Source organism: Lynx canadensis, chromosome F1 (genome assembly GCF_007474595.2).
Source record: "Lynx canadensis isolate LIC74 chromosome F1, mLynCan4.pri.v2, whole genome shotgun sequence".
NCBI classification, from domain to species: Eukaryota; Metazoa; Chordata; class Mammalia; order Carnivora; family Felidae; genus Lynx; species Lynx canadensis.
Genome location: NC_044319.2, coordinates 68,366,670 through 68,385,023, shown reverse-complemented (window position 1 = coordinate 68,385,023; position 18,354 = coordinate 68,366,670). Strand labels below are relative to the sequence as shown.

Below are 18,354 nucleotides of genomic sequence, written 5' to 3'. Positions count from 1 at the left end.
AGGCGCCCGCGGCCCAGGTGCGGCGCTCGCGGCCGGAAGCGGCTCCCCGACGGGCGGCGCGCGCGCTCGGCTTTCGCAACAGCGCCCCGGGCCGGCGGGGACGCTCCCGCTCCCGCTCCGCCAGGGCTTTCCTTCGCGGCCGGCACGGTCGGCGGCTGAGTCATGTGCGAGCGGGAAGTCACGCTGCCGCGGAGCCCGGGCCGGGAGAGCGCGGGGACCCGGGGGACGGCGGCCGCGCTCGGGGCCTGAGCCCGCCCCACCGCGCGCCCCGCCCCGCCCCGCCCCGCCGCCCGGCCGCCCGGCCGCCCGGCCCCGCCGCCCCGGGACCTCGGCGCGTCAGCCGCGGAGGAAGCATGCTGGCCCTGCGCTGCGCGCTGCTCACCGCCCTGCTGGCCGCGCCAGGGGCCGCCCTGACCCCCGGGGGCTGTCCCGCGCCGGGTAAGGTCTTCGCGCGCACCTGGAGGGCGGGGGCGGCCGGCGGGGGGGGGAGGGGGGCGGCACCCCTCTTCCGTGGCCGCCGACTTGGCGTGTGGTCGGGGGGCCGCGTCTCGAACCTCCTTCTCTGCGCCCCCGGGGGTCTTGACGCGGGGTGGGGGGCGCATTCCCGCGGGGGCGGCCGGGGCACCGGCGCCGCTCTCGGCGTTGGCTTTGGGGGCCGCGTCGCTGGCCCTTCCCCCTCCGCCTCGGTCCCGGGTGCACGCGTGTGTGTGTGTGTGTGTGTGTGTGTGTGTGTGTGTCACAGCCCCGACTGCGAGGGGGCTGGCACCTCCCGCGGCCGCCGGCCCGGGAATTTAACCCCGGTGGCGAGGTTGGCCCGGGAGGGGAGTCGGGAGCCTTGGGGCTGGCGCACGCTGGGCTCCCTGGCCAGAGGACAGGAGGGGCGGGGCAGAGGGCAGCGGACACTTTTGCTCCTGTTGACTGTAATCGGCCCCTGGCAGCCAAGCCCGTCCATGGGTTCTGGCCACGCGCCCAGTTGTGTCCGGGCTCTCCGGCCACCGCTTCTCCAGAGACTTCTTTTCGGGTATGGGGGCCTCTTTGAGGAGCGGCTTGCAGGTTTCTGGGAGCAGGTGGGTCCTGTCCCGGGCAGACATCCTCAGCCCAGCCGTCTCTCTGCTGGGAGAGGGGACTCCAGAAGCTATAGGGGGGTGAGCGCTTTGCTTTCTGGCCGGCGGTGCCCCTTGTGCTGCACAGAGGAGAATGGAGGGGCCCCCCTTCTCAGCACACACTGGGAACCCCTGCAGGTGGCAGCCACTGCTGACCGAGGCTTCAGGTACCTTCCACATGTGTTCTGGTTCTCTGCTGGATCTGAAATATACTTGGTTCCTGGGGTTCCTGGGTGGCTCAGTCGGTTAAGCATCTGACTGGGGATCGGGTCATGATCTCACGGTTTGTGAGTTCGAGCCCCGCGTCCAGCTCTGTGCTGACAGCTCGGAGCCTGGAGCCTGCTTTGGATTCTGTGTCTCCTTCTGTCTCTACTCCTCCCCCACTTGTGCTCTCTCTCTGTCTCTCAAAAATAACTAAATGTAAACATATATTTACATATATATATACATGTGTATATACATATATGTATGTATATACACGTTACACGTGTACGTGCATATATATACACACGTGTATATATATACATATATATATACATATACATATATATATATATATATATATATATATATATGATATACTTCGATCCAAAGCGGACACAGGCTCAGAGAGGCTGGGATGGGATGCGGTCAGGCCCTTGGTGGAGGCGGGCCCGAGATTCCCAACAGTAGAGCCAGTCCTCTGCCTGAGCTGAGCTGAGAGCCCTGCCTGCTGGCTGAGGACGGGGGCGGGAGGGGCAAGGGAAGGGAAGTGAGGCCTGGGCTTGTCCCCTGTGGTGCCAGAGGTGTGCCGGGCAGGGTTGAGGCCGCACTCTCCCCCCACCCCCGGGGGGGGGGGGAGCAAGGTTCCCCGGCCCGCCTGCGTCTGGCTCCTCACACCACACCCCAGGGCACCTGCCCCGGGGAAGCTTCCTGCTGCGGTTTCTGTGCCCTCTGGCTCCTAAGTGGCCTGGCCGCTGGGCATTGCAAAGGGCCGCCCGCTGCAGTCAGTCTCTATCCCCTGGTGCTCCAGAGGGACGGGCGGGGTGGTCTCCAGGCCTGGGCGGCCCACGAAAGGCAGAACTGAGAACTGGGGGAGGAAGTGAAAGCGCAGCTCAGAAGGAAAATGCCGAGAAGTAGAAAATACCCAGCTCTCCTCCCACACCCACGCAGCCCGCGAGCTGGAGAGGAGACGCAAAGACACTGTACAGGAAGCGCACAGCAGATGGCTGAGAAGCGCTGGCTTTGGGGAAGTGAGGGGGCAGCAGAGGCTGGAGGGAGCGGAGTTAGAGGGGGAGCCCCGCTGCTTCTCCAGGAGCGGCTCTTGTAGCCAGGAGGCGTGCTTCCCCCGCCAGCCAGCGCTGCCCCCGCGAGCCTGAGCCCGGAGCCCACAGGACCGCTCAGGTGAACCTGGGGCCCAGACAGGCGGGGACTCAGGTGTTGGGCGTGGAAGGCCTGGACACGGGTGACTCAGGTTCCCTCCGCCTTCTGCAGAGCGAGCTGGCACACAAAACAAGCACGTACAACTCCAAGTCTCTCAAAAGTCCTTTCTCAACTGCTGAACTCCCCTTTAGGGCGCCTTCTTCCTGCCCCCGGTGTCCCCCCGTTCCCAGCCTCACCCTGAATCAGTATTTCTCAGAAGGGTAGCACTGGGGCTGGTTGCATCAGAATTGGGGTGTGTGTGTGTGCGCACGCGCGTGTGTGCACGCGCGTTGGCCAAGTCCCGTTCCCCACCCTAGATTTATTGAAGAGAAGTATCTGGAAGTGAGGCTCGGGAACAGTCCTTTCCAACCCATACTGTTTGTGAGTCGCGGGTCTGAGGATGACCCACGGAAGGGTGTGCTTGAGGAGCTGAAGCCAGGCTTCTAGTTGCCAGAAATCTCTCCCCGCTTTCCCTCTGCCCTTGTTTATTCGTCGCAGCAGACGCTGAGTCCGCGTAAAGCCCTGTGGGGCCTGTGTGGGACCAGCTACCCAGACTCCACCCTAAAAGGAGCTTGAAAATGGCCAAATGTAAATCCCAGAGAGAGGCTGAGAAAATCCAGCTGCCTAAAGGCCTTTGGTACCAACTTCCCAAAGACAGATTGTCTGGGGTGGGGGAGGGTGCAGAGAGGAAGCTCCTTGAGGGGCGAGGGGACCCCAGGCAGCAGGTGCAGGTGGGTAAACCAAACCGGGAGCAGCCCGGGGCGGGGAGCTCACTGCTGTAGATATGCACCCCCTTCGCCTCTCCCCTCCTTCCCCTGTCCCGCAGCCACTTACCAGGTGTGTCTATTTATATTTACATCAGTGACACTGAAGCTGCCTGGGGGCTCAGTTGGTTGAGCTGAGTATCTGACTTTGGCTCAGGTCATGATCTCGAAGTTCGTGGGTTTGAACCCTGTGTCGGGCTCTGTGCTGACAGCTGGGAGCCTAGAGCCTGCTTCAGATTCTCTGTCTCCCTCTCTCTCTGCCCCTCCCCTGCTCACGCTCTGTCCCTCTCTCTTTCAAAAATAAATAAACATAAAAAAATAAACTAAATTAATTAATTACAATGGAGTCCAGTTAAAAATGTAGTTCCTTGGGGTGCCTGGGTGGCTCGGTCAGTTGAGTGTCCGACTCTTTTTTTGGTTCTTTTTGTTTCTGTTTTTGCCAACTCTTGATTTTGGCTCAGGTCATGATCCCAGGGTCCTGGGACCAAGCTCCACTCTCTCTCTCCCTGTGCTCCTCTCCCCCGCTCGTGTGTGTGCTTGCTTCCCCTCCCCCCCCCACCAAAAAAACAAAAACAAAAACAAGATAACACACACAATGTAGTTCCTTTGTTGGACTAGCTACGTGTCAGGTGCTCTGTGGTACCTGTGAGTAGTGGCTGACGTCTTGCACACAGAGCACGTCCATCACGGCAGAAAGTTCTGCGGGACGTGCTGCTGCTGTGGAGCACGAAACAGTTTCTTCCGGACCCTTTCTGCTGCTTCTTCCTTTACCCCTCTCTGGACCTTCTCTTCTCCCCCTGAACACAGCCCATCGTCACCGGTGATGGTTCAGGCGTGGGGACAGATCTCTGCCCAGCCCTGCCGTGTAGAGATGATGTGAGTTTGTGTGAGTGAATTTGCCTCTTGGAGACTCACTGTTCTCATCTAGAAAATAGAAATCATTGTACCAGCTAAGCGGGTGGTTGTAAAGAGGAAAGAAGATATTATGCAGAGTGTATAGAACAGTCCATAATGCAGAGCAAGTGCTGAAGAATATATAGCTAATAATCCACACATTTGAGAAAAGTATTTTTAAAGCTTTTAAAAAATGTTTACTTATTTTGAGAGCGGGGGAGGGGCAGAGAGAGAGAGAGAGAGAGAGAATCCCAAGCAGGCTCTGAACTGTCAGCGCAGAGCCCGACCTGGGGCTGATCTCATGAACCGTGAGATCACGACCTGAGCCGAACGAAGCCAGGAGTCAGATGCTCAGCCGACTGAGCCCCCCCAGGCGCCCCTTGAAAAAAGTATTTTGAGCTCCTCGTCTGTTCCAGATGCTGCTCTCAGAATTGTGGATGCTAAAATGAGCAAAACAGACAAAAATCCTGGCTCACTGGGGCTTCATCCTATGGAGATGTGAGCTTAATACATAATATGATGGTTACTAGGGCCAAGGAGGAAGAGTAAGAGGGGGTTGGAACTGTGTGTAGGTATAGGGGCCTATAGCGTGGACCTTTCTGAGGGAAGGCCAGGGAAGTTCTCACGGAGAGGATGATATTTGGATGAGGGCCTGAAGGGAATACGAAAGCATTCAGGGATCCCTTAGACACCAGTTTGGCAGGGAAAGTCCGTCCTCTTTAGCGCTGTGATGCTCTCTGATCCTGAGGGCCTGGAGCAGAGGGCTCCCTGGGGACACTAGCTGGACAGGAAGTGCTAAATGTCGCATCATTAACTGCCATCGTGGCAGGAGTCTTGAGAAGAGAACCTGGAGGCCTGGAGTGATGGAGGAAGGCTTTTAGCTCTCAGGCCCCCCCCCCGCCCCCCGCCCCCCCCAAGCCCCAGGAGCTTCCTGCGGGTGATTAACCTGTGTGCTTTGCTCTCTGGGCTCGAGATCCAGAGAGGTCTGCAGCCCCGGCAGGGCCAGGTGGTGCCAGGTGGTGCCGGGTCCAGGCTTGACGTCTCTGCCCCTAGCAGGCCCCCCCCCCCCCCCCGCTCTCACCTGCCCTCTGCTGGCTCTGCTCTGGGGCCCCGAGGCCCTGCATCCAGGCTGCCTCCCCCGCACCTGCCCTCGGTTTCCCTCCAGCTCCCAAGTCCCCTTCCTGAGAAGCATGCTTTGGTCTCTCCTCCGAATGTGTTACGGTAACGGTTACACAGAGAGGTGTGCGCGGTTCCACCCCTCACGGCAGCCGAAGGCGCTGGACCCCGGGGTCGGACCCCTGGCGCACGTGGGGTGGGCCGCAGGACGGCGCGTTTCGTCGGAGGGGAGATCCGGAGGTCGGTTTTGGACGCGCCGGAATGGAGACGTCTATCAGACAACCGATGACGGACGCCGATGAGATGGGACGCAGGAACCTGCGGTTTGGGAACGAGGACCGGGCTCGAGGTGTGAATGTGGGAGTCTCTAAAAGCGCGTGTTCTACCCAGGCTTGAGAGTGGCCGGCCTCACGCGGGGCGAGTGTAGCTGGAGAGGAGAGGCCCGGCCGAGCGGCCGAGCGTGTGAGGCTGGCAGAGGAGGGGACCCAGGAGGTGAGGGGCAGCCGGGAGAGTTGGAAGCCCCGTGAGGGTGAGGACGGCTGGGACAGTAGTGCACTTGGGTGGAGGCGGAAAGCCTGGAGTGGATTCATGAGCGGACAGGAGTGGGGAAGCAGCACCGCGGGCGTAGGCTCCTCTTGTGAGGAGGTTAGCTGTAAAGGGGGTGAAGAAATGGAGTGCGCCTTAGCCGGACGAGTGGGATCCAGCATAAAGGATTTCTAGAAAGATGACCGGACTGTCAGCCCGCTTGCATGCTCACGGGAGTGATGCGGCACAGACCAAAAGTGGACAGAGGTGAGGAGCTGCTGAAGCAGTATCCTTGAGTGGGTGGGAGGAAATAGGGCTCAGAGAGGTTAGCAGCCTGCCCGAGCTCACACAGCAGGGAAGTGGCAGGCGAGACTCCGAACCCTGCTCTTTGCACTAAATCGTGTGTGTTGCCGATTCCACCCCCGCCGGCCCCCGGAGTGCAAGGATGCCAAGGTCACCTCTTCACAGCATCCTCGTCAGAGACTCAGCAACGCCATGCCGTGGGTGTGGCGGAGACAGCGCGCTGTGGCCCAGAGGGAGGGTCCCGTTGCCTCCTCTCACTGACTGAACGGTGCACAGCGCCCCCTCCCTCGTGGGCGTCCGCGTCACTTTCTCCCACGCCGTTGCAAGCGTGGTCCCTACCGGCGAGCTTTCCCGTAGAGAGGCAGCTGGTCTGCGTGGGGCCGGTGGTCCGGGCCTTCTGCTGCTGCCCACTCGGGGCAGGGCACCTGAAGCCGAGGCGGACGAGACTTCTCACCCGGAAGTGGGGCTTGATGGGTGTCTCTGGCCCTGAGAGCGCACCCGGCTGGGAGGAGGGGAGGCCACAGCAGGACTTTGCAGCGGAAGAGGGGAGAGACGCTCGGGCAGCGGGTGTAGCACTTACGACTGCTTGCGTTTCTGGAGAGATCAGGTGCATCTGGAAAATAGCGCTGAGGTTCTCACCGCAGTCGTCTAGTGTACTCCTCGACGCGGCCTTTGAAGGAGGTGTTCTTATGTTTCCATTTTATGGAGAGGCTAAGAGGAGGCTCACGGCGGTGAGTGACGGCCGGGGCTGGGGCTTGGCCCCTGAGCCCGCACCCAGTGGACTAGGAGAGAGTTCAGACAAAGAACTTGCCCGTGAATGTTGCGGTGTTTCATTGCGTGGATCTGCCGGGTCCCTCTCGCAGGCCGCTGCTTACGGCCGGCCTCGCTGTGCTGCTGTCTGCAGGGCTGCAGGGGACGAGCCCCGCCCCTCCTGGTGCAGGCGTGTGGGGACACGCAGGGCAGACTCCTCGCGGGGCGAACGCGGGTCCCGGGGCGTGCGCGTTTGTAATTCTGAGAGAGGATAGCAGCTACCCCCAGCAGCGAGGGGAGAACGGCTGTGGCCCCTGCACCTTCGCCAAGTGTGTTACTGAGCTGGTTGCTCTGTGGAAAATGGTGTCTGTGTGGAATTAATTCGCGTTCACTTTATCTGAGTGAGACTGTGCAGGTGTTTTCATGTTTGACAGACGTCTGCCTCGTCTGTTTCTGTGGCCTGTGTGCTCGCGTTCATTGGGCTGCGGGTCTTTTATTGTTTATGGGAGCTCTTCATACGTTAAGGACTTTATGATGTGAGTTGTGAATATTTTTCTCCAGTTTGTCATTTGTCTTTTGACTTTTTGGGGGGAGATGGTGTTTGCCGTGCAGATTATTTTTTACTGTAGTTAGATTTATCAATCTCTTTTACGATGTCTAGGTTTTGTATCCTACTTTAAAAAATTTTTTTAATGTTTATTTTTGAGAGAGAGAGAGAGACAGAGTGTGAGTGGGGGAGGGGCAGAGACAGAGGGAGGCGCAGAATCCGAAGCAGGCCCCAGGCTCCGAGCCGTCAGCACAGAGCCCGGCACGGGGCTCGAACTCAAGAACTGTGAGGTCATGACCTGAGCCGAAGAGCTGAGCTGAAGTCAGACGCTCAACCGACTGAGCCATCCAGTGCCCCATGAACTAATTTTTAAAAATTGTGGTAAAGTACACATAAAATTTGGGGCGCCTGGGTGGCTCAATCGGTTAAGCGTCCGACTTCAGCTCAGGTCACGATCTCGCGGTCGGTGAGTTCGAGCCCCGTGTCGGGCTCTGGGTTGATGGCTCAGAGCCTGGAGCCTGCTTCCGATTCTGTGTCTCCCTCGCTCTCTGCCCCTCCCCCGTTCATGCTCTCTCTCTGTCTCAAAAATAAATAAACGTTAAAAAAAAATTAAAATTATAAAAAAAAAGTACACATAAAATTTATCATTTTAGCCATTTTATTTTTTAAAGTTTATTTTTTTATTTTGAGAGAGAGAGTGTGAGCCGGGGAGAGGGGGAGCGAGAGAATCCTAAGCAGACTCTGTGCTGTCAGTGCAGAGCCCCACGTGAGGCTCCATCACATGACCGTGAGATCGTGACCTGAGCCAAAATCAAGAGCTGGAGTCTTAACCAACTGAGGCACCCAGGTGCCCCTCATCTTAGCCATTTTAAAGTGTGCGGTTCGTTAGTGCAGACAGACTAAGCTGTTTGGGGTTGTTATTTCTGAACCACTTCTAGTCTTTTTCGTGCTTCAGTCCGTTAGTGCCAGTGCCTGCTGCTCTCACAACTGTGGCTTGCAGGTGTGGTGGGCTGATTCCCATCCCCTCCCTCCACTTCCTCAGAATCCTTCTGGCTGCGCTTGAACTCTGGAATCCGTGTGTCCAGTCCAAAACCTTCCTCTTGGTATTTTTATTAGGGTCACGTGGAGTTTGGAGATGGGTGTAGGGAGCACTGCCATTCACGATGCCGCGTCCTCCTGTCTCAGCACATGGCGGGGCTGGGGGGCCGGGGTCCGTCCTGGCTTTGCGGCTGCCTGCTGCCGGTTCGGAGCCGCCTCCTTCTTGGGGACGCGGGGCAAGCTGGACCGATGGCTGTGGCTCACAGGTGCGTGTGTGTGCAGGCGTGTGTGTGTGTGTGCAGGTGCGTGGTGCGTGTGCGCGCCCGCGTGGGGAGGGGTCATAGGCCCGGGCTCAGGCAGCGGTGGGACCTTGGGAGCTGACTTGGGGCCTTCATTAAAATGTGCGTGGCCGTGCCTCACGCACAGACCAGCGTGCTCAGCGTAAACCTGCAGCTTGGTGAACTGTCACAGATGGCGTGCCCCTGCGGTTGCCCCTCACACGAGGAGCAGACACGACCAGGCCCCCCCCCCCCACCATGCTGTGGCGCCTCAAACCGTTAGTTCCACAGGTCTAGAGTGGAGGGCGGTGGGCAGCGTTTGGGGGGCGCCTGGTGGTGCCATCCGCGAGCCGGCCGAGTTCGGAGACAGGACTGGCTGTGCTCCGGGCTGGCCGAGGGGTGGACACGACCGGGGGGGGGGGGGGGCGGACGGCAGGGTCCAGTCCCCCCCACGCTGCTGCTGCCCGTGGGCACCTGGCCCCGGTTGGCCTGAGGGGCGGCCCTTCCGTATCTTTTCCTCTAATTGGGTGCTAATCTCTGAGAGGTGACCGGGCCAGACCTGGGCAGGGCCAGCACATTCTCTCCGAGGCCGCCGGGGCAGGGTCCTGGGCTTGTCTCTGGAGGACTTGGTCCGGGTGCTGGTCCGCGGGCCAGGCATCCAGCAGCACCTTTGTGTGGGTCCTGAGGAGCCTCCTCTCCCCGCGCAGGGCGTGGTCACAGTGCGGAGCCAAGGTACACAGGGCTCTGCCAGATACAAGGCAAATACAAGCAGGTACAGCACCGCAAACGAGAGAGAGGAGGGGTGCGGCCGCGGGCAGGGGAAGAGGCGGGGTGGGGGGCTGAGCTAGAGAAGGCGGCTGGCCTCTCCCTGCGTCCCGGGGAGTTTAGGCCAGTGAGTGGGTGCCCTGTGAGAGCAGGAGTGTGTGTGTGTGTGTGTGTGTGTGTGTGTGCGCGCGCGCGTGTGCGTGCGTGGAGGGTCTCACAAGCTGCTGCCCCGGGGGACGGTCAGGGTGCTTGGCCCCTGACTCCTGTAAGAGCCCTGTACCCACTACTCCGGTGGGGGGCTCTGCCGAGGGGTCCTGCTGCCCTCAGGTCCCTCACACCCAGGGCTCCCCTCCACCAGCCTCCGTGATGGGTGGAAAGGCACGGGAAGAGTGGGGAGAGACGGTTGGCAGGCAGCCCGGAGAAGGGGGAGCCGGGGGGGGGCCCAGAGAGGCCCCTGCCCGGAGGAGAGAGACGCGTGGCCAGACACACCTGGAGCCGATGCAGACTACTGCCCTCGATAGCTGTGCGAATCGGGCAAGTTCCTGAACTTCCCTGAACTTGTGTCACCTCAGCCGTGATGTGGGACGGGCTTTGCCTTCCCAGCGAGGTGATCGTGAGGAGCAGCGGGCTTGTGGGTGAGCCGCTGAGTTCACGATCGGTGGTGAGCGTTATGATTGTCACGTGGAGACCAGGACGTGTGTTCCAGCTGGTAGACGGAGAGCACTGGGGACGTCTTCTGGGCTCCCCGGGACTGAATTCCGCTTCTGGACACAGGTACCCACGTTCCTCTGGAGACTTCGCAGCAGCCACTCTCTTCCCGTTCAAGGCCTTTATTGCCGAGAAGGGACCTGGTTTCTCCGCGACCCCTTCTGAGACCCTGGGCCTCTGCAGCCGGAGAGGCTGGAGTCCGTCCTGTGGTGCCAGCCGGCTGGTCAGCCAGACCCGAGTCCCTGCTCAGAAAGCAGGGGTGAGATTCGCAGGCGTGCACTAAGCCTGGGTCCTCCGCGGCCGTGCGCTGGGGAGCCGGTTCACCGCTTGCATAAGTGGGGCGGGGAAGCGAGCCTGTTTTTGCTGGCAAGAGCGGCCGCGAGCTGCAACAGAGTTGAGAAATTTATCTCCGTGGGCATGTTTTTCTGATTATTGACATTTGCAAGTTTACTTGAGGAGGGAAAAAAAAAAGTAGAAAAACAGCAAAGCTGTTTCGGTTTCTGGCACCTGACCTTAGGTCTGGAATGGGGCTCCTCCCCGCTTCCCGGAGCTGTGCCGTAGAGCCCCCCCCCCCTCCCCAAGGGGGCTCCAGTGCCCCGGGGAGTGGGCTTGCGTGGGGCTGTAGGGCCTCAGCTCTCTTCCTCTTGAGGAAGGGGAGGCAGGGAGGCTGTGGACCCCCTCCCTTAGGGCTTCGCGGGGAGAAGACAAGCATTTGTCTAAGGGCACAGGGGTCCGGCTACATCCCTGTCCAAAGCAAAGTCATCAGCTATTAAATAATAAATCTATCAATTGTGTGTTTTCAAGCTGAGACAGATAATAGACGTGCTTCCTGACCTCCGAGAGCTGACGACCCCACGTGGCAAGATGCCAGAGGCAGGAGTGGGGGCAGTAGGGAGGGACCTTCAGACTTCACAGACAGAGCCTGGGGCTTGGCCCGGGGCCTGTGAATCGTTGATGAGACCAGGGATGGGCTCGGGCCTCCTGTCCCCTCTACGCCGGGCTGCCCCCGTCGGCCCACAAGTGCCTGGCATTCGGGGAGGAGATGTTGGAGCTTGTTTTCGGGAGCGGACACTCTTCAGATCTTGGGCCCCGGTGACGTCTTGTGGCCTCTGCGGGACCCTTTCCTTCACAGGAAGCTGGGGAGCAGGGTGCCGTCGTGCGTCTGACACTAGGCGTGAGAAGAAGGAAGAAAGCTCCCGGCCCTGGACTGCCCGCCTCCCCTCCCCTGACTCTGTGGCACGTCCTGGTGGAGCCGGAGGGGAGGGGGGGACAGCTGGTTTGTTCTCCAGGTGATTGGAGGATACACAGAAGGAAAGACAGGGCTGGCTCCCGTTAGGGGCTGGGGCTGGAGTCTCCTGCTCTCCTGGCTTCTGTCTCGGCCCCTGAGGACCCCAGCTGCTGCCCTCTGTGGCCTTTCTGCTTGGTGCCCTTTCCAGCTGTTGCGTCCTGATGGGATGCCCCTCCCTGCGGCTCCACTGGTCAGACCCCCCCCCCACTCAGTGTCCCCTCCCTGGATCCCTCCACACATCCTGATGTTTATGTCAGGGCGGCCTGTATTACAGGCCGTTGTAGGTTCCCTGCAGGGTTTTGTGTGGGGTTCGAGGATGGCAGTGTGGACCAAGAGGAGGCTTGGTGCATAGTAGGTGTTTGCTGTGAGTGCTCCCTGAGCACTTCTGGCCTGGCGCAGGACGGGCACAACCATCCTGAGTTCTTCAGGAGGGCGGGCCCTGGCCCCACACAGCTGGCAGGTGCTACAGGGGTGCTGCCTGTTCGGTGTCAGTGCGCAGGGTCAGCTCCGCCTGGCGCCCCATCGCCGGGGGGCAGGGGGGGCGACTGAACAAGAAGGGACTCTCGGGGGCGCTCTGCTCACCCGCTGTGTCTCCTTCCTTTGGCCCTTCCCTCTCAGGGAGACTTGCTTCGGGGGGGGGGGGGTTCCTGACTGCTCCAGGGAGCAGACAAACAGAGGCACACGGGGAGGGACCGTGACCTTGAGTGGCCCAGGGGATGGGGCCAGCGGGGCTGAGGGCCCCAGGGCAGTGAGGGAGCACAGGGCCCGAGGGCCGGGCAACGCACTCTCCCCCACCTGAAGGAGCCCACTGTCACCCTTTCCTGTCCCCTGTCCCCTTGTTCTCTGCCCCACCTTCCCTCCTCCTGAGGCTGAATGACTTGGACAGACCCAGGCTACGTAGCTTCTTTGTCTTAAGCACCTGCACACGTTCATTCTGAGAGTGACGCGGCTCGTAGAAAATCCCCAAAGTACAGGAAGACGGGAGGAGATCACTCTAGTCTCAGCCTCTGGAGGGCTGGGTGGACGTGGCAGGAGGCCAGGGGCCCCGAGGCTGCCGCTCGGCCACGCGGTGCCACGGCCCGGCTCAGAGCCTCGTCAGGCGTGGGGCTGAGTGGGTGGCTGGGTTGGCTTCAGCATGTTTGTTTCCTGTCGGTCTTTCTTGTCTGTCTGTCCGTCCAGTGCGTACTGCTTTCAGAAGCATAGTTAACACCTCGCACAGTTTTTTTTCAGTAGGCTCTGCCCAGCGTGGGGCTTGAACCCACGGCCTTGCGATCAAGAGTCGCAGGCTGTACCTCCTGAGCCAGCCACGTGCCCCTAGAAGAGACATCTTTTGAAGAAGGACTGGAACAAGCAATAGTTGCCAATAGCTGGTTTATGATTAATCACCCTCATTAAAAAAAAAAAAACAAAAAACAGTGACTCAGTTTTAAAGATTCAGAAAACCATTACTCAAGCTCCTTGTCAGAGGGAGGCCCTCACGCTGCTCCCAGAGCTCTGTTTTTGTGGACGAGAAGAAAAGCCTATTTATTTGCTATTTCTCTGAGCTTGCCAGTGCTTTGCCATTGTTAGAGCGAGCGGGGAAGGAACAGCCTGTCGTTCAGGCTGGTCCCACACGCGGCAGGAGCTTCCGTGGGCGGGGGGGGGGGGGGGGGGGACCCCCAGAGCCGGCAAGTGCAGAAGGGGGCTCCCTCCGGCTCCACAGCGTCTTCCTGGTTGTGCCAGGCTCCCCGCTGCCCAGCGTGGGGCTTCCCGGGGCACGTGGGAACACAGCACCGGGGGGGCGGGGGGTGCTTTCCGTGCGGAGCCCCTGTGCCCGAGGGTGCCTCGCAGGCACCCTACATTAAGCGTTTACTAAGCACCTACCAAGTTCTTTGATGAGTGCTAGCGGGGGCTCACCGTCTCGCAGTCATGGTTGGGGATGGGGACAGTGTCCTGTGAAGGTGCCGGTGAAAGCGTGAGCCCTTGACCTCCACCTGGTCCCGCACGCGGCCTCCTGTCTGTAGGGTGCCGTAAGCACCACGCACACCAGCAGGCAGTCCGCGTGGCAGGGTCTCGTCCTCCTTCCCACAGTGCTGGCGATTTGTGCGTGAGCTTGACGTCCGTGTGAAGTTTTATCCCCAGAGCCGCGTTGTCGGTGGAAAACGGAAAAGTAGAACTGTGGATGTGGTGATGAAAAGTGTTGAGTGGTAAAAATAAAATCTTAAAAATAAAAAAATGAACTTGGCTGCCTGGTTGGAGCATGTGACCCTTGATCTCAGGGCCATGAGTTCAAGCCCCACTTTGGTGTAGAGATTACTTAAAAAAGAAATAAGTCTTAAAAAAAAAGTGTTGGGTGGGTCTGGTCTTCTAAGCATGACCTCATTCGGGCGCACGTGCAAGTCGTCATGTGGACCGGACATGCCCGTCGGGGGACCTTCGGCTTAAACACACTGGACTGTGTGTTCAGTCCTGAAGCAAAAGGACACGTGTGACACGTCCGAGTACCTCTCGGGGGGAGTCTTGGGCAAATGACCCAGCGCCGCACGTGAGAAAGTCGAGAGCCACGCTGCGACATAGAAAACCCTGGAAAGGACCCGCCGCCCTCAGTGTGGGATGGGAGATAGCGTGAGGGAGACAGCAGCGGGGGGGGGGCTAGTCCAGCTGGGGGCTGAGGGACGGCCTCAGGGAGGGGCTAGTCAGGCTGAGACCTGACACAGGAAGTCGCGCGGGGAGTGGGGGGGGGGGGGACCAGGAGGCAGAAGTCCCTGTGCGCCCGGCCTCAGGCTGGGGACTCACACCGGGACAACCCCAAGCCTTGATGGGTTTTCTAATCGAAGGAGTCGGGGGCCGGGCGGCTTCGGGGGGTGGGGGCCGGGAGGCCGTTGCCCTAATTGGGCCGAGGTAGCTGTGGCCCGGGGCCCGGCCGGCGGGCGGTCTCAACAGGTGGGCAGTTCTGACTCCTGTGGCTTCTTGGGTCAGAAGCAGAGTCCTTCCTGGTTGCTGTGGGCTTACGGGGTGTCCTCTCCGTCCCCAGAGGTGCTGAGTGATGTGGTGACCGCCCGGCCTGGGGCCAACGTGACCCTGACCTGCCCGGGCGAGGAGCCTGGAGACAGTGCCACGATTCACTGGCTGCTGAGGAATCGGGTCCCAGGCTCACAGCAGGAACGGGGTGCTCGCGTGGGAGGGAGGCTTCTTCTGAGGTCGGTGCAGCTCAGCGACTCTGGAAACTACTCCTGTTACCGCGACGACGGCAGCCTGGCTGGAACTGTGCCTTTGCTGGTGGAAGGTCAGTTGTGTGCTCAGAGCGCCCCAGCTGTCCCTTCCAACTGCTGTTGTTTCTTTGGCCCGACACCTACAGGGGAAGACCCACTGACATCCGCCAGCAGTGAGACTGCAGGAGGCTCCTCGTGGTGACAGGGACCCCACCCTGCTGCCCGAGGCCGGGTTGACAGCCGGAGGCCTGGAGCGCTCCTCCTTCACGGCTTCACCTCTGTCCCCTCGGTGTCCTCGCTGGCAAATGTGGTTAATTTAAAAAATTTTTTTAATGTTTTTTATTTATTTTTTGGGGTGGGAGGGGCAGAGAGAGAGAGAGAGAGAGAGAGAGAGAGAGAGAGAGACAGGATCCAAAGCAGGCTCCAGGCTCCAGGCTGTCAGCACAGAGCCCGACGCGGGGCTCGAACCCACAAACCATGAGATCATGACCTGAGCTGAAGTCAGACGCTCAACCGACTGAGCCACTCAGGCGCCCCTTTTTAGTTTTTTTTTTAATATTTATTTATTTTTGGGAGAGAGAGAGAGAGAGAATGAGCAAGGGAAAAGCAGAGAGAGAGGGAGACACAGAATCCGAAGCAGGCTCCAGGCTCTGAGCTGTCAGCACAGAGCCTGATGCGGGGCTCGAACTCACAGACCACGAGATCATAACCTGAGCTGGAGTTGGACGCCCAACTGACTGAGCCACCCTGGTGCCCCAAGGAAATTGCTTTCTTGGTCTGAAAATTTTCCTGTCAACAGAAATACCTACAAGTCATTCTGTGTTTTGTTTTGTTTGGTCCCTCCTGCTTTCCTTTTTTGATTCAGATTATCTTACTGCTCTAAGTGGAGTAGAGAATCTAGTTCTTGTTGAATGGTGTTCTTGCTTGGGAACAGGCAACTGTCTTGATATTAGGAGCCATTATGTTTCATGACTGATCTCATGCAGACTTCTTTAATGCTAGAGATTGTCTTGTTAGAGGGATTTTTTATTTATTTATTTTTTTTTTTGTACATTTATTCATTTTTGAAAGACAGAGACAGAGCACAAGTAGGGGCAGGGCGGGGTGGAGCGGGGGAGAGACACAAAATCTGAAGCAGGCTCCAGGCTCCAGGCTGTCAGCACAGAGCCCGATGTGGGGCTCGAACCCACAAACCATGAGATCATGACCTGAGCTGAAGTCAGACGCTCAACCGACTGAGCCACTCAGGCGCCCCTTTTTAGTTTTTTTTTTAATATTTATTTATTTTTGGGAGAGAGAGAGAGAGAGAGAGAGAGAGAATGAGCGAGGGAAAAGCAGAGAGAGAGGGAGACACAGAATCCGAAGCAGGCTCCAGGCTCTGAGCTGTCAGCACAGAGCCCGACGCGGGTCTCGAAGTCACAAACGGCGAGATCCAAGATCAGAACCTGAGCTGATGTCAGACACTTCACCCGACTGAGCCACCCGGGCGCCCCAAATGTGGTTAATTTTTTACTTACTTGGAGTTGTTGCAGAGATTGAATGAGTGAGTGTGTGGGGGGGGCTGTTTGGCCTCAGGGCCGTGCCCCCCTCACGCTGGCCACCCTTTCCCTTCAGCCCCTCCCGAGGAGCCCCAGATCACCTGCTTCCGGAAGAGCCCCCTCAGCAAGGTGGCCTGTGAGTGGGGTCCTCGGAGCCCCCCCTCTGGGACGACCAGGGCCACGCTTCTGGTGAGGAAGTTGTGAGTATCTGGGTCGGGGTGTGTGTCTGCATCCTCACTGCCCCCCCCCCCCCCAGCGGCCCCAGGGGGGGCACTGGCGGCCAGCAGTTCCCAGACATCCTTGTCGTCAATGCAAAGTCATCCTTTGGGTGGGGAGGAGAGAGCTGGGGACTGGCCGGGGCGGGGCAGGGCCGAGCTTCCAGCCACGCCACCAGCGGGGGTCATTTTCCTTGTTTAGCAGACGGAGAAGCTGAGGTTGAGAGACTGATTAACTTGTTTGAGGCCATCTTGCTGGTAGTTGCTCTGCTAGGAATCACATCCCAGCCTGTCTGGTTTTATTCAAAATGCCAGATCTTGGGCGTTGCCCCCAGGGAGAGATGTCCCAATGCCAGGAGAGCGGCCGGCCTGCTCCTTATCGGCTCCTTATCGGCCTTGACTGGGAGCCTTTATCGGGCTCCTTCCACTAGAAAGGCCTGGAGAGGAGTAGGCTGGGGCCTGGGGGAGCGGGGCTGGGGCAGGAGGTGGAAGATGACCCTGTGGTTAGTCCCTCTCGGCCCCAGAGCCTCAGCCCTTGCTCCGGGCGTTTGCAAGGGAGTCTGAGCTGAGTTTTCAGGAAATCCAAGCAGTGACTGCACCGGGGGACTGGTCTCTGCCGGGTCTGTCTGCAGAGTGTCGCGTGCTAATATTAATGCTTCGGGCTCCACGTAGAGCTGTGTAGACTGCCTGTCTGCAGAGGCACCGCGGCCCATAGGGAGAATCGGGACCATCTGGAACCTACAGCCGGGTCGTTCGGATGACAGTTTGGGGCCTGGCAGGTGTTCGTGCACAGCCTGCTCGGGGCAGAGGGCTGACCCAGGTGGCGCTTGAGCTGGCGGACTTTGCGTGGGGGCTCACGCTTCCCTCCAGCAGCTGCTGGCCCCTGGGCCCCCTCCTGAAGTGACCAAGGGGGAGGGGAGCCGCCACAGGGCCCTGTGCCTGGGGGGATCACACGGGCCCCTGGGAAGAGGCACGTGCACGTGGGGACACCCTCACCCCCTGTTCTGTCTCCCCGGTCCTTCCCTCGAGTGCTGGGTGAGGTCAGCAAGAGTCTTGGGCTAGGCGCTTACTAGAGCCCCCCACCCCGGATGGAGGTAGGATCGTGTTGGAGGGAAAGAGGCGATGACTCCCACTGGGAACGCAGGAGCAGGTTTCCCAGAAGGAGAGAATTTGCCCTGGGCCGGGGGTCTAAACCTGAATCAGCAGTGATCTGTCCCCCTGAGGCAGGGCGAGTGGCTGCTGGGGCCTTGCATGCCCACACATGTAAGCGGGGAAGTCTCAGGCCTCCGAGCCAGGTAGGCCCCGATCTGACTCACCTCGAATATGTGAATATTTCTCGTCAGCCTGCCAGAAACTCTCTCCCTCCTCGTGATGGTGATAGTGATCGTGATCGGGCCTGGCCTGGATCCCCGCACTGACCGTGAAGGCTGTCCTGGTCCCCTGAGGGGCGGGGGAGGGGGAGGGGGGGAAGGGTCAAGAGCACTCGGCCTGCAGGAGGCGGTGCGCCCGGCTGCCCACCCCCCTCCCGGAAGGGGCAGGAGCTGGTGGTGAGGCTGCGTGTCCTGTGTGCAGCGGGACCAGCCCCATGGGAGACTCGGAGGAGCCGTGCCAATACTTTCCGGGGCCGCAGACCTTCTCCTGCCAGCTGGCCGTCCCTGAGGGGGACAACTCCTTGTACGTGGTGTCCCTGTGCGTCAGCAACGCTGCTGGGAGCAAGTCCAGCCATCCCCAAACGTTTGAGGGCTACGGAATCCGTGAGTAGGCTCTTTGGGACCCCCGCCCTCAGCTGCCTCTGTCCCCTCTGACCGAGGGCCCCTCGAGAGTTCGTGGGGGGCAGGGAGGGGCTGGCTGGGGGGTCTGCTGAGCTGGTGCCTCTGGGCCCTTACTTACCAGAGGGGAAGGGGGCTGGGGGAGGGGGGAGGGAGAGGGG

General features: G+C 59.8%; 1 protein-coding gene across 7 annotated transcripts in view; it reads left to right on the top strand.

The window, feature by feature from the left end:
* The first annotated feature begins 317 nt into the window (after positions 1-317).
* IL6R (interleukin 6 receptor) overlaps positions 318-18,354 on the top strand; it is a 51,997-nt gene continuing 33,960 nt past the window's right edge. For 5 of the 7 annotated variants that reach the window (XR_004343077.1, XR_004343076.1, XR_004343078.1 and 2 more), the window contains exons 1-4: positions 318-438; positions 14,494-14,745; positions 16,286-16,409; positions 17,997-18,178. Coding sequence is in view for 4 of the 7 variants with exons in the window: in XM_030302327.1 (XP_030158187.1) it covers positions 354-438; positions 14,494-14,745; positions 16,286-16,409; positions 17,997-18,178 (643 nt within the window). In the remaining 3 variants the exon portion in view is untranslated. Of the gene's footprint in view, positions 439-1,095; positions 1,271-14,493; positions 14,746-16,285; positions 16,410-17,996; positions 18,179-18,354 lie in introns of those variants that run through there. The other 2 variants (XM_030302325.1, XM_030302326.1) reach the window with 2 other exon arrangements.